We start from the raw sequence: 15,307 nt of genomic DNA, 5'->3' as shown, positions 1-15,307 counted from the left end.
TTTTTTTTTTTTTTTGAGACTCTGTCCCCCAGGCTGGAGTGCAGTGGCACAGTCTTGGATCATTGCAAGCTCCACTTCCTGGGTTCACGCCATTCTCCTGCCTCAGCCTCCTGAGTAGCTGGGACTACAGGCGCCCGCCACCACGCCCGGCTGATTTTTTGTATTTTTTTAGTAGCGACGGGGTTTCACCGTGTTAGCCAGGATGGTCTCGATCTCCTGACCTCGTGATCCACCCGCCTCGGCCTCCCAAGGTGCTGGGATTACAGGCGTGAGCCACCGCGCCCGGCCAATATTTTAACTGCTTGTCTTATAAAGAGGTATATGAGAGACACGATTATTTGCTTTGAAAAAGGATTCTTTTCGTAATTCATTTATTAATTTAAATGCAATGTTTGCTTGGTATGGTATAATTGATATATCAAACTTCAATTTATGTGTAACTTTATCAGAACACATCTTTACTACCAAGTGATGTGAGGTGAGATATTCACTGATTCCACAGCTCTGATGTAGTTTTCCTTTCATCCAGAATGGTTCTGGTCATTTGTCTCCGCTGTCAATTTACACTCAGGAAATAACATCTAATTTTTATAATAATCTTAGCAGGTCTCCCCAGTAAAAAGGCAACTTTGTTGAAAGCAAATCTTAAGAATAATCTAGAAATATAATGATAATGGCCGGGCACGGTGACTCACGCCTGTAATCTCAGCAGTTTGGGAGGCCGAAGCGGGCGGATCGCAAGGTCAAGGGTTTGAGACCAGCCTGGCCAACATAGTGAAACCCTGTCTCTACTAAATACAAAAATTAGCCAGGCATGGTGGCGGGAGCCTGTATCCCAGCTACTCGCGAGGCTGAGGCAAGAGAATCGCTTGGAACCAGAAGGCAGATGTTGCAGTGAGCTGAGATGGCGCCACTGCACTTCAGCCTGGGCAAAAACAGCGAAACTGCATCTCCAAAAAAAAAAAAAAAGGGAAATATAATGATACTGAATAAGAGCTAGGGTTTGGTAATATAAATGATCTAAAGCTTTTAGAATTTTCAGAGGTAATTAGATTTTTTAAAGGATCATTTACTTTTTGAAACTCCAAACTCAAGTAAACACTTAACAGGATGAAAACAGGTGTTGCTACTGTGGAAGGAGCCTAGTGTCATTTGTTTCTAGTTCTGTAATTGGAGGGACCCCACTGCCTGGCTGGCTCCTTGGAGGCTCTGTTTGGGTCAGCAGCTCCAGGCATCCCACCAGGCAAAGGGAAGGAGAACAGAAAGGACTTACATGCCTAGTCAGCCTGTATAATTTATATAGCCTATTCCATGACCCTCTCTTTTTACTAGTGGAGAATCCCTTAAAAGCAGCCAGAGTTGTTTTAGGACCAATGAAAGGAAATGCCCTTTTTTTCATGGCTGCTTATAAACATATGTAACCTATTACAAGAAGTTACATAAGTCAGAATTTAAAGTGGTCAAAATTGTCGGGCTCTGACAAAAGTAGGAAAATTAATTTACCAGTTAAATCTAGGTTAGAGTGTCATTTTCCTTCTTTTTAAAGTTGCACAAAAGTATCAACAAACTTCACTCATACCAAGCAATGTGTTTTCCTCCTAAATTTCATTTTTGTTGTAATTTTCAGTCTGACTGGGTCTTGATTCTTCCGTTTCTCTTCCCTTCTGGCACTCACCTTCCCCACATAGTTTTATAATGTTGTGGTTCGTGGCTAGTGGAGGTAGAGGATTTAAATTAGATATGTTGCTATGACTTCATAGCCATAGCCTTGATTCTTTCCTTCCTGTCGTGAAACTGTTTCTGCCTCTCTTTCTGTCTCTGTCTCTCTCTGGGGACAGAAAAGTTACTCATTTCTAGTACGGGGGGAAATTTTCTAATTTATTATAAATCTTTCCCTCATTTGTGTGTTTTTTTAAATATAAAAAATGATAAAAATATAGCTCTCTATATTGCAGACCCAGTGCTCCTTTTATTCTTAGACATTTCAGTCTTTAGTTTTCTTTGATTAAGCTCTTTTTCTCTTCTCAGTGTGCAGTGTGGTGCCTATCTGTACTTACCTACTCACTGGCATTGTCTATTGGCTCCAGATTCTACCCAGCCTACCCTTGATGGCTCTCTGATCTCTGCCACTTCTAAACTTCTAGTCCATATTTCCATTGACCTCATTTATATTTTCAACTGGATGTCCAATGAGCACCTCAACTACAGCAATTTTAGAATTGAATTTCACCCAGTATCACTGTCCAAAAAACACCTGTTTTTCCTCCTGGAATCAATATATTCTTTTATTACTTCTACCTTTTTTCACTTGCCAGCCAGCTCTTAGTATCTTGTTTCTCTTTTCCACTGTTCACATCCCATCAGAAAAAATATCTTGTCCATTCTACCTCAAAAATGTGCTCTTGTGATGGTATAAATACAATATTGTGAGAGCACTAAAGAAGAAAACACTTAACTCTGCCTCAAAGAGTCAGGAAAAGCTTCCTAAAAGTGGTATTTAAAATTGAATTTAGTAAACTACTTCCTATTCATCCTGTTGTAATGTCTTTACAAGTTTGTTTTGCTAATCTCTAAGCTTTTATTTTATTTATTTATTTATTTATTTATTTATTTATTTATTTATTTTTTGAGACGGAGTCTCGCTCTGTCGCCCAGGCTGGAGTGCAGTGGCCGGATCTCAACTCACTGCAAGCTCCCCCTCCCGGGTTTATGCCATTCTCCTGCCTCAGCCTCTTGAGTAGCTGGGACTACCGGCGCCCGCCACCTCGCCCGGCTAGTTTTTTGTATTTTTTTTAGTAGAGACGGGGTTTCACAGTGTTAGCCAGGATGGTCTCGATCTCCTGACCTCGTGATCCGCCCGTCTCAGCCTCCCAAAGTGCTGGGATTACAGGCTTGAGCCACTGCGCCCGGCCTGTAAGCTTTTAAAGAGCATGAATTTGTTCTTTATACATTAAATCTCTCACAGTATGTGAGAGGTGAGTGCTTAATGTTTATGAAATTAATAACTGTGAATGAATGTCTGCAGCCTACCTCATCTAGTCAGCTATCTTGCCGTGTTCTTTCACACGTTTTCCAACCAGGCTACACTTCTCTTACTCTTCAGTAATTAAGCATGCTTGTCTTAACTCTGTACCACTACACATGTAATCTCCTTGCAAAATACTTTTCCTGTTATCTTTCCTCCCTCCAAATGGCTAGTCCTCCTTTCATTTTAAAGATTTTGTTCGTACGTCACCCTTCTGAAACATTTGCAGACTTCAGTGTAAATAATAAATGTCTAATAAATACTTGCTAAATGAATAAACCAAAGAAGTTATATTTCCCTGTAGCCTTCTCTTACTATCTTCCGAACAAATTGCTAATAGTCTTTTTATTCCACTCTTTTTAGTCACCATGCTAGGAACTCTTAACACATAATATGACCTTAGTGGTTACATTTGAAACTCTGAAAGTAATGAAAATAATAAGCAGCCATTATATAATGTGGGTAATGTTCCACCAGGCATTAAATGGCCATCTTGGCAGGCAGTACAATGTTTCTAAAAGTCACCTACAGTGTTTCTTCCTGGACCTCCGTGATATGGGTAAACACGATGTAATTTTAGTAATGTGAATAATATGCTTTCCACTCAAATCACCAGGTGCCAATGAACTGGCTGTGCAGAAAGCAAAGGCAGAAATCACCAGGCTCATAAAAGAAGAGCTGATCCGGCTGGTGAGTGAAAACCTTAAAGTTTCATTTGTTTTGTTTTAATAAGTGTTTTATTGAAATATAAATACAGACAAGTACGCAAATCATAAACATATAGTTTGATGAATTTTCACAAAGTAATAAGCATACCAGTGTAATCACTACCCAGATCAAGAAATAAAAAACATTACTAATATCCCAGAAGTCTTCTCCGTGTCCATTCTTGTCACTATTCATCTCCCCGCAACAAAACCATACCTTGAATTTTTTTTTTTTTTTTTTTTTTTTTTTTTTTTTTGAGACGGAGTCTTGCCCTGTCATCTGAGCTGAAGTGCAATGGCACGATCTCGGCTCACTGCAACCTCCGCCTCACCCTCCTGAGTAGCTGGGATTATAGGTGCCTGCCACCACACCTGGCTAATACTTCGTATTTTTAGTAGAGATGGGGTTTCACTATGTTGGCAAGGCTGGTCTTGAACTCCTGACCTCATGATTCACCTGCCTTGGCCTCCCAAAGTGCTGGGATTACAGGCATGAGCCACCGTGCCCAGCCCCATATTGTGAATTTTAAAATCATAGATTAGTTTTCCCGATTTTTTAACTCCACATAAGTGGAATCACGTGTTTGCACCTTTTGCATCTAGTTTCCTTCAATCAACATTTTGAGGAGATCGGTCCGTGTTATTGCATGTAGCAATAATTCACTCGTTTTTATGGCCATATAATATTTATATGAATGTATAACAGTTGATTTATATTTATATATTGGATTTGAGGGCTATTCCTTTTTTGTTTTTATGAATAACACCTCTGTGAACATAATTCCATGTGCATTTGGAATATATTAGCATGATTTTTTCTTGGGTATATACCTTGGAGTAGAATTGTTAATTATAGGCTAGGTATTGCCAAATAGTTTTCCAAGGAGGTTACATCAATTCACACTTAAGCAGTGTATGAAAATTACAGTTATTCTACATCTTTGCCAACACATGGTGTTGTCAGCGTCTTTAAACTTAATGACTTAATTTGATTTTGGAAAAAGCCCTTTACAGACTGCCTTTCCAGTGGAGGTAGATATGTCCTTGTGTCTTTAGTGCCAGTTGCAGCTTATGAACACTCCCTACAGTGTGTACATTTCCTTTGAAAGGAAACGTTTTTTCTCTAAGTGTACTTCTGAGAGCTTTTCTAAAACTCCCCTCAGACAGCATTCCTTTTTTTGGCGGGGGGGTTAGAAGTTTAATGAAAAGAGGGTTCACAAAACAAGAGGGAAAAAGTAAAACAGCTGTTCAATCACGTGCTTAAGACTATTTCAACAAGGAGTGATAGAAAAGAATCTTGTGCCCATAGATGCTACCACCATTAAGTTGATTTCAAAACATAGTTGTTAAGGAATAGTTAAGTGAACAGAGAAATCATTAGTTATTGAATAGTTTTTCCTTTCTCAGTGCAGTAATATTAACATTTAAAATTTTAAATAACCAATAGTTTTATAAGTTAGCAAAAGAAATGATCTTAAATATTTCCCTTTTGGGTTTGTTTGGTTGGTTGGTTGGTTGGTTGGTTGTTTTTTTTGTTGTTGTTGTTTTTAGTTTTGCTTTCTCTGATGACATATCTTTTATTTCCTATTACAGCAAAATTCATACCAACCAACAAATAAAGGAAGATACAAAGTCTTGTAGACATCCGGAAAAAAGATTTTTACCTGTGCTGGTCTTTGATAGATGTGGCAGTTGCAGTCTACGGTTTACAATGTATTGTAAATTAAGATTTTTAAAATTCTGTCTTGCTGATTTTTTTTAAATACAAGAAACTAGTATTTGGTAAAGAAATCTGTCCGTAAGTACCCCCACAATCAAACTGTATTTAAAGCTGGCCTGTTTTCACAGTATGATGTCCTTTAATGTAAACTTAAATATCAATATTTTAAATGTCCGGATAATATTCTAGAGGTTTAAAAAATGGAAATATTTGAACTTTCTATTGAAGACAATAAAGTACACAAGTCGTTAAGGGGCTATTCACTTTATCCTGTACTTTCAATGAAATTGTGATCATTTCCTAAGAAAAGGTAAAATTCACTATCATATTTTGTGTCCCCACCTTGAGCTTAAATGTTACATGACTTTGTGGAACAATATGAACTGGATTTAAGAATATTATAATAGAAGTCTTACAAAATAGGTTGAGAGTTTTGTTTCAATTTTATCATCATAAATGGGCAAAAGTAGTTGGACTAATTTTGGTTTTATACAAGTAAAGATTTAATAGTATAAGGATTTTTTGCATTTCTTTACACTGAGTGTAAAACTGTAAAAAGAGTTTTAGTGTTTACTACTTTGAGGTTCCCCTCACAACTTCTGGCTCCATACCTAGCTCCTCTTTTATAATCTTCCTTAAAAGAAAGAGTGTAGCCTATAAATATTAAATACGATAATGTTTCCTTCTAGAAAGTGTTTCTTTATACATCTATACATGTTGTATTTACAAATATCCTACTACTTTTAATCTGATTTTTCTTCAGGATTATTCAGTAGGTTGTGAATTTTCTTTCTCAAAAATTATGAAACATAATGGTACCCAAGTTTTAAACTTAGATGTGCTTCATCTTAGTGAAATATAATTCACAAGGAATCATAAATTGTATTTTTGAGGCTGGGCTTTGTGGCTCACATATGTAATCCCAGCAATTTGGGAGACCGAGGTGGGCAGATCACTTGAGATCAGGAGTTCAAGACCAGCCTGGACAACATGGCAAAACACTGTCTCTACTAAAAATGCAAAAATCAGTCGGCATGATGGTAGGCGCCTGTAATCCCAGCTACTCAGGAGGCCGAGGCAGGAGAATCTGAGCCAGGATCACACCATTGCACTCCATCCAGCCTGGGCGACAAAGTAAGACTATCTCAAAATAAATAAATAAATAAATAAATAAATAAATAAATTCTATTTTGAGCCTTCAAGATACAGTTCCTGAATATTCTAATTTAAATTGTTATAATTGGATTACCTAATATTCTTTTCAAGACTCCTGATGTATTAACTTCATGTTATTGTCACTTTTCAAAAAAGGACTTTTTTCAGGAGTTAAATAGATAAAGTCAGCCTTTTATATCCAAGGGTTTCACACCCACAGATTAAACCAACCACCGATCAAAAATAGAAAAAAAAAAGAAGAAAAAATAATGTAAAAAATTTAAAATACAGTTTAGCAGCTGTAAAACAGTTTTACTATAACATTTACATTGTATTAGGTATTTTAAGTAAAAGTGAGTTAAAGTATACAGGAGGATGTGCATAGGTTGTATGCAAATAGCAGGCCATTTCATATAAGAGGCTTGAACATCCATGGATTTTGGTACAGAGGAGGGGTTTAAGGGGTGTCCTGCAATCGGTCCCCCTCGGATACCAAAGGACGACTATGTGTTTCTTAAATGAAGAGACTTTCATTCTTTAAATATTCTTGACTTACAGTTTTTTAAAAAGAAAAAAAATAAAAGCATACTATAGTTGTTAAAACAAATAATTTTAATAGTATATTCAGTAGCTGAAGTGATAGGGATATTAATCATTATTTCTTCAGTATAAAGTTATTCTTCCTGAAAAAGTAAGATATACCTGGGAAGTATTCTTGGGTCCTTCACACATCCACTTAATTTCTTGAAGGAAGAAAACAGACAAAAGACATGTAACAACAAAAACAAATAAACCACTTACTGTAAAATTCCAGGAATTGTGGGCTCATTCCCTCCCTCTAGTTTATTTATTTGCTCGTCGTTATCACCTAGTGGTAGTTTGTTTTCTTTGGTAGAATATATGGCAGTCCCACATCAATGATAATTGGTGCTCCCTTCATCCAACTGGATCACTTTGAGATTCAGTTTTACATCATTTTAGCATTTTCTTTGTGTTTGTATATCAGTTGTGATAAGCCACTGATACAATTTTGTTCTAAAATGAAACATATTACTTTGTTAGTACATTTTTTAGTGTCACACTGACTTAAAATTTGAATGATATACAGACTTTGTTTTTTTAATATGAATATTTGCTCATTTTCTAAATTCCTTATAAAATAAAATTAATTTGAATTCAATCTGCACTTTCTTAAAATTATCTTTCCTTAAATGCTTTTCTTCTGTTTCTCTAATTTTGTTTATATTGGTGAGAGAAATATTATACTCTCTGTATTTTTATTTAAAAAATTCTAGCAACTTATTACCCAAAGTATTTATAATTCTGTTCCAAAAATGTCTTCCTGAAGACGGCTCTTGAGCCTTTTATGTTCATTGTATTTAGTGTAAGAGAAGTATAGGTGAAATAATAGGTTCATTTGCCAGTTGGGGTTTTGCCACAGTGACACTCTTACAAAATGGATATGTAGGCTGGGTTCTGTGACTCATGCCTGTAATCCCAGCACTTTGGGAGGCCGAGGCAGGCGGATCACCTGGGTTCAGGAGTTCAAGACCAGCCTGACCAACATGGAGCGACCCCGTCTCTACTAAAAATACAAAATTAGACAGGCGTGGTGGCGCATGCCTGTAATCCCAGCTACTCGGGAGACTGAGGTAGGTGAATCGCTTGAACCTGGGAGGCAGAGGCGTTGCAGTGAGCCAAGTTCATGCCATTGCACTCCAGCCTGGACAACAGGAGCACAAATCCATCTCAAAAAGAAAAAAAGAAAAAAAAAGGGGGGATATGTAGAATGAAAGAATAGTAGCTAAGTTCTCCTTTACTCCTTTTGGACACTTGACTATTTGATATATTTCATATCTCATGGCCTTTGTTGGTGTACACAATGCACATATGACTGATAATCTTTTTTGGTTTTGTTTTGTTTTGTTTTTGTTTTTGAGACGGAGTCTTGCTCTGTTGCCTAGGCTGAAGTGCAGTGGCAATCTCAGCTCATTGCAACCTCTACCTCCCAGGTTCAAGTGGTTCTCCTGCCTCAGCCTCTTGAGTAACTGGGACTACAGGCACATGCCACAGCACCTATCTAATTTTTTGTATTTTGAGTAGAGATGGGGTTTCACCATGTTAGCCAGGATGGTCTCGATCTCCTGACCTCGTGATCTGCCCGCCTTGGCCTCCCAAAGTGCTGGGATTACGGGCATGAGCCACCACACCCGGCCTAATCTTTCTTTTGAGTCAGGCAGTTCCTATGTATAGAATTGAAGGAGAACCAGCTATTGAATACTTAGGATTTATAAATCTTATTCAGCTAGCTGTGGAGTCATCTTCAGAGTAATACAGCAGAATCTTGGGAAGCACAAACTAGGAAAACCGCCAAAGTTGTAACTCAGCTGTTTCTGACCTCTTTTTACTGTTGGTGCCATGCTTTGATTTATAAAGCCATCAGCCAAAGTCCTTTAGTGACAGATTAGTATATTGTTTAAAATTGGTGAGGAAATTGTTGTCTAAGTGAAGGTCTAGGATAAATAGCACACTTTAATTTATTAAAATGTGCCAATTTTTGCCTGCTTTATAGATAGATCATATTAATTTTTTTTTTTTTTTTTTTTTTTTTTTTTTTTTTTTTTTTTTTTTTTTTTTTTTTTTTTTTTTTTTTTGTGTGTGTGATGGAGTCTTGCTCTTTTGCCCAGGCTGGAGTGTAGTGGCACAATCTCGGCTCCATGCAACCTCCGCCTCCCAGGTTCAAGTGATTGTCCTGCCACGGCCTCCCGAGTAGCTGGGGTTACAGGTACTCACCACCATGCCTGGTGAATTTGTATTTTGAATTTGTATTTTTATGGTAGAGACAGGGTTTCACCATGTTGGCCAGGCTGGTCTCAAACTCCTGACCTCAGGTGATCCACCCACCTTGGCTTCCCAAAGTGCTGGGATTACAGGCGTGAGCCACAGCACCCGGCCAGATCATGCTAAGTTCTTAAAGCAGGCAAGAGTTCTGAGTGGCTACCCCAATATGGGCCATTCAAATACTCTTCCACTTAGATTTGAGTCTAGAGCTGTCAGTTCTTCACATTTTGGTACATAGTTTTACGTACGAATGGGAATCTACTGACATTTTCTCATGCCTTCTGCTTGTGGTGTACTAAAGCTTATCTTTTAAAAAGGTGCATTTGTGTTTATTTATGTGTGTTAAGTATCAGGAGTGAGAGTAAATGTATGTAGAGGGGTGAGGGAGAGTCTTAACTATTTAGTTTGGGTGTAACCATCAGAAAACAAACTTACTGGAGTGAGATGGTTAACTTGGAGTATAGCGACACCTTACATACTGGTTAATGAAACATCACTCTTAGGTCAGCTCTCTGGAGCTAAAGACAGCTACATTTCCCTTACCAGGTAAAAATTCCCTGATATGTTGACTGTTATGGATATTTGAAGGCCTTCTAAAATTATGTATAAATTTATAATTTTTCTCAGGCAGGGATCCAAGTAGGAATGCAAAGAGAAAGTGTAAAGGTATTCTTCAGAAAGTCCCCACGATATTGACTTTCCCTTTAAAAGTGCCTTATGGTTTAGCTGCTATGTGTGTGTAAGTGCATACTGTCAAGTTATATGACTGGTGAGGAATTTACTTTTGATTATTTTTCCTGAACTTGTTCTCTTCCAAATATGGCAACAACTTACAGGAGTTGATGATTTTTTTCAAACTCAAGCCTTAAAGAAGAAATTCTAACTTCGCATTAACCATGTTCTTTTGGGAAGAAAAAAAAATAAGTAGGAAGTAAAAGGGAAGTTTAACCTTTTGGGGAATTGGAACTCAACATTACTCTCACATGTTAGGATTACTTTAAAAGATAGAATTTCAGAATTTAAAAAACTAATCATTTTTAATATATAGGAATACCTAGTTGCCCATGTTTTTAATATTAGTCTCTCTTCACAACTTTGCATACTGTGGAATAAGGGATATGTGAGAGGATTCAGTGTGAAAACATGTTCTTTGTACAGAAAAGTTTTCATTTGAACTTGGTAGTGACTGGATTTTTAGGAGCCTGGCAACTTCAGGCACTTCTGTAGCAACTTTGGATGTTAACGTGTCTTTGGCCTGAAATCCTAGGAGGCTCTCAGGTGCCTTCCAGCCAGTCCCAGAAATCTTGAAGGCAGCATCTTTCCTCTGTGCCTTTGCCTAAGGGAATCTTCTGGGAGCTGATACTCCCAAAAGCATACTGTTGAATTTGGAAAAGAGTCCTCCCCATTCCCAAACCAGCCTTCAGCCTGTGTCTGTGGCACAGGATTTGGAAAGCTTGGTGGGGCTGGATGCTTGGGAGCTTCAAAGAGAGCATAAATTCCTCTGTAACTTTTTATTGGTCTAGTTTTGCTCCTAAAAATGTGTCTGAGGTCAGGCATGGTGGCTCATGCGTGTAATCCCAGCACTTTGGGAGGCCGAGGAGGGTGGATCACCCGAGGTCAGGAGTTTGAGACCAGCCTGGCCAACGTGATGAAATTCTGTCTGTATCAAAACTACAAGGCCAGGCACGGTAGCTCACCCCTGTAATCCCAGCACTTTGGGAGGCTGAGGCAGGCAGATCACAAGGTCAGGAGTTTGAGACCAGCCGGGCCAATATGGTGAAACCTGTCTCTACTAAAAATAAAAAAATTAGCTGGTGTGGTGGCCTGTGCCTGTAGTCCCAGCTGCTCGGGAGGCTGAGGCAGGAGAATCGCTTGAACATGGGAGGCAGAGGTTGCAGTGAGCCAAGATCACGCCACTGTACTCCAGCCTGGGTGACAGAGCTAAACTCTGTTTAAAAAAAAAAAAAAATGCCACCTGGTGGTATGCGTGGTGGCTGTTCGGGAGGCTGAGGCATGAGAATTGCTTGAACCCAGGAGGCAGAGGTTGCAGTGAGCCAAGATCATGCCAGTGCACTCCGACCTGGACAAAAGAGCAAGACTGTCTTAAAAAAAAAAAAAAAAAAAGTGTATCTGGGGGTGGTACTCATTCCACGATATACATTTAAGTTTGAGAAATACTGGTAATCTTCACTTTTGCTCTTGGAATTTGACTGCCTGTGAACTAAAGCTGTGGTCTCCAAAGTGGGGTACGTGACAGTAATTTATTGAAAATCAGGAAGAGGCCGGACGTGTTGACTCACACTTGTAATCCCAACACTTTGGGAGGCTGAAGTGGATGGATCACTTGAGGTCAGGAGTGTCAGCCTGGCCAACATGGTGAAACCCAGTCTCTACTTAAAAAATACAAAAATTAGTAGGGTGTGGTGGCACACGCCTGTAATCCCAGCTACTTCTGAGGCTGAGGCAGGAGAATTGCTTGAATCCAGGAGGGGGAGGTTACATTGAGCCCAGATCGTGCCAATGCACTCTAGCCTGGGTGACAGAGTAACTCCATCTGAAAAGAAAAAGAAAAGCAGGAAGAAAATTTCGAAGCTTCTGTTTTTTTTTTTTTCTTTATTTTACTTTTAGAGACAGGGTCTCTTTCTGTTACCCAGGCTGGAGTGCAGTGGCATGATCATAGCTCACAGTAGTCTCAAACTCCTGTGCTCAAGTGATCCTCCCACTTCAGCCTCCTGAATAGGTAAGTAGGACTATACAGGTGTGTGCTACCATGCCTGGCTAATTTTTTATTTTTTGTATCAGTGGGGTCTTGCTATGTCGCCCAGGCTAATCTCAGACTCCTGGCCTCAGGCAATCCTTCCTCTACTGGGATTACAGGCATGAGCCACCCACACCTGAATCTATTTTTCCTTTTTTTTTTTTTAAGTTGTAGAATATTTATACAAAACTAACAACCCATATGTATTAAGTAAATATTTTAAAATGAAAGATATATTTTCTAAATAAAATAAGTTAGTGAGAAGACTATACTCATTTATTTATTTTCTACATCCTGATGTCTGGCTGGTCATTGAGAAGCTTTTTTTTTTTTTTTTTTTTAAGATGGAGTTTTGCTCTTATTGCCCAGGCTGATGTGCAGTGGCCTTGATGTCTGCTCACTGCAAGCTCTTCCTCCTGGGTTCAAGCAATTCTCCTGCCTCAGCCTCCCAAGTAGCTGGGATTACAAGTGCCTGCCACCACACGTGGCTAATTTTTGTAATTTTAGTAGAGACAGGGTTTTACCATGTTGGTCAGGCTGGTCTCGAAATCCTGACCTCAGATGATCCACCTACCTTGCCCTCCCAAAGTGCTGGGATTACAGGCGTGAGCCACTGGACCCGCCTGGCCTTATTTTTCTTTTTTCTGTCTAAATCTCATCCTTTCTTTAACATTTTATTTTGTGTAAGGTTTTTGTTTTTTGTTGTTGTTGTTTTTTGAGATAGAGTCTCACTCTGTCATGCAGGCTGGAGTGCAGTGGCGCAATCTGGGCTCACTGCAACCTCCGCCTCTCGGTTCAAGTGATCCTCCTGCCTCAGCCTCCGGAGTAGCTAGGATTACAGGTACGTGCCACCACCCCTGGCTAATTTTTTTTTTTTTTTTTTGAGATGGAGTCTCGCTCTTTCACCCAGGCTGGAGTGCAGTGGCCCAATCTCAGCTTACTGCAACCTCCGCCTCCTGGGTTCAAGTGATTTTCCTGCCTCAGCCTCCCAAGTAGCTGGGACTACAGGCATGTGCCACCATGCCCAGCTAATTTTGTATTTTTAGTAGAGACGGGGTCTCTCCTTGTTGGTCAGGGTGGTCTAGAACTCCCGACCTCAGATGATCCACCCGTCTCGGCCTCCCAAAGTGCTGGGATTACAGGCGTGATCCACCATGCCTGGCCACTTTATCTGTTTTTTCATATATAAAATTCAGATATAATACATACATTTTAGGATTGTTATGAGGATGAGGTGAAATTATACATTTAAAGCATAAATATGCTTAAAGCATGTAAAAATAGTGCCTAGCATATGGTAAGCCTTCAATAAATGTTGGCTGGCACTATTATTATAATGGGTGAATAGGGGTAGATTTTCTTATGCTCTCTGCTATACACTGAATGTTTGTGTATACCCCCAAATTCATGATGTTGAAATCTAATCCCCAATTTGATAGTATTTGGAGGCCTTTGGGAGGTGATTATGTCATCAGGGCTGGTGGGATCAGTGCCCTTATAAAAGAGACCCCAGTGAACTCCCTTGCCCCTTCTGCCATGTGAGAACACAGCAAAAAAAAAAAAAAAAAAGACAGCTGTCTGTGAACCAGAAAGCTGGCTCTCTAACAGACACTAAGTCGGCCAGTACTTTGACTTTGGACTTTCCAGCTTCCAGAGAAATAAAATTTTGTCTTTTGTAAGCCATCCAGTCCAATATTTTGTTATAGCAGCTAAAACAGACTAAGACCCTATCTTTCTTTTTAGTATTGATATAAAGCTATATATTTAGCAGGGACAGTCAGCTGTTACTGGTAAGTTAAAATCTAGAAAGCAAGATTTATTTTTTTCCTATGTATATGAAAATATTTAAGAACACTTGAGTTGGGTGTGGTTGCTCACACCTGTAATCCTAGCACTTTACAAGGCAGTGGTGGGAGGATTGCTTGAGCCCAGGAGTTCAAGACCAGTCTGCTCAATACAGGGAGACCCCATCTCTATTTAAAACAAAAAAACCCCAAAACACTTGTACCCTCAATTGAAAGGTCTTTAGAGGCAGCCAAATTCCAGATAGAGACAAATATTCCTTTTATTCATGTTTATATAATCACTATCATTCAAAAGCCTAATTCACTGGTGATTTGCCTATGTGATATGGCCTACCTTGGGCCAGGCTGATCCTTTTGGAGAAACAATGAAAAATGTTATACTGAATACAAATTGTATTTCAAGGATGTATACTTTTGAAGAAAAAATGTTGGGAGATAAGTGGAGTAGTGTGATGTTTAAAAGTGCACTCCAGGCCGGATGCGGTGGCTCACGCCTGTAATCCCAGCACTTTGGGAGGCCAAAGCAGGCGGATCACCTGAGGTCAGTTTGAGACCAGCCTGGCCAACGTGATGAAACGCTGTCTCTATTAAAAAATGCAAAAATTAGCCAGGCGTGGCAGCAGGCACCTTTAATCCCAGCTACCCGGAGGCTGAGAGGAGAATCAGTGAGCCGAGATCACGCCACCGCATTCCAGCCTAAGTGAAAGAGCAAGACTATCTCAAACAAACAAATAAATAAAAGTGTACTCCAGGCACAGCGGCTCATGCCTGTAATTTCAGCACTTCGAGAGGCTCAGGTTGGGGGATCACCTGAGGCCAGGAGTTTTAGACTAGCCTTGGCAACATGGCAAGACCTCATCTCTACAAAAAAAAAATTGTTTAAGTATGGTCTTGTTGCAAATGAAGTACTGATAAATACCTATGCCCTTGAAAAAGCCTCTGCATTTGACAGAACATCGTATATGTATTGTGTGTACTATAGCACCTCATTAAGACCAATCTGGCCAGGTACAGTGGTTCACACCTGTAATCCCAGCACTTTGGGAGGCTAAGGCAGGAGGAACGCTTGAGCCCAGGACTTCGAGACCAGCTTGGGCAACATGAGGAAACCCTGTCTCTACAAAACATACAAAAATTGGCCTGGCACACATCCATAGTCCCAGATACTTTGGAGGCTGAGGTTGGCGGATCCCCTGAGCCTGGGGAAGTTGAGGCTGCAGTGAGCCATGATGACACCACAGAATTCCAGCCTGGCAACAGAGCAAGACCCTGTCTTTTTTTTTTTTTTTTTTTTTT

General features: G+C 39.5%; 1 protein-coding gene across 1 annotated transcript in view; it reads left to right on the top strand.

Annotated features, from left to right (window-relative positions):
• The window catches only part of DDX46 (DEAD-box helicase 46), an 84,522-nt gene extending 78,648 nt beyond the window's left edge, over window positions 1-5,874 (top strand). Inside the window, exons 20-21 of the mRNA XM_017871920.1 lie at window positions 3,642-3,715; window positions 5,326-5,874. Of these exons, the coding sequence (XP_017727409.1) occupies window positions 3,642-3,715; window positions 5,326-5,373 (122 nt within the window). The 3' untranslated portion in view covers window positions 5,374-5,874. The remainder of the gene's footprint in view (window positions 1-3,641; window positions 3,716-5,325) is intronic.
• The last annotated feature ends 9,433 nt before the right edge of the window (window positions 5,875-15,307 follow it).

Source organism: Rhinopithecus bieti, unplaced genomic scaffold (assembly GCF_001698545.2).
Source record: "Rhinopithecus bieti isolate Rb0 unplaced genomic scaffold, ASM169854v2 scaffold_5889, whole genome shotgun sequence".
NCBI classification, from domain to species: Eukaryota; Metazoa; Chordata; class Mammalia; order Primates; family Cercopithecidae; genus Rhinopithecus; species Rhinopithecus bieti.
This window is presented reverse-complemented; position numbering and strand designations above follow the sequence as displayed.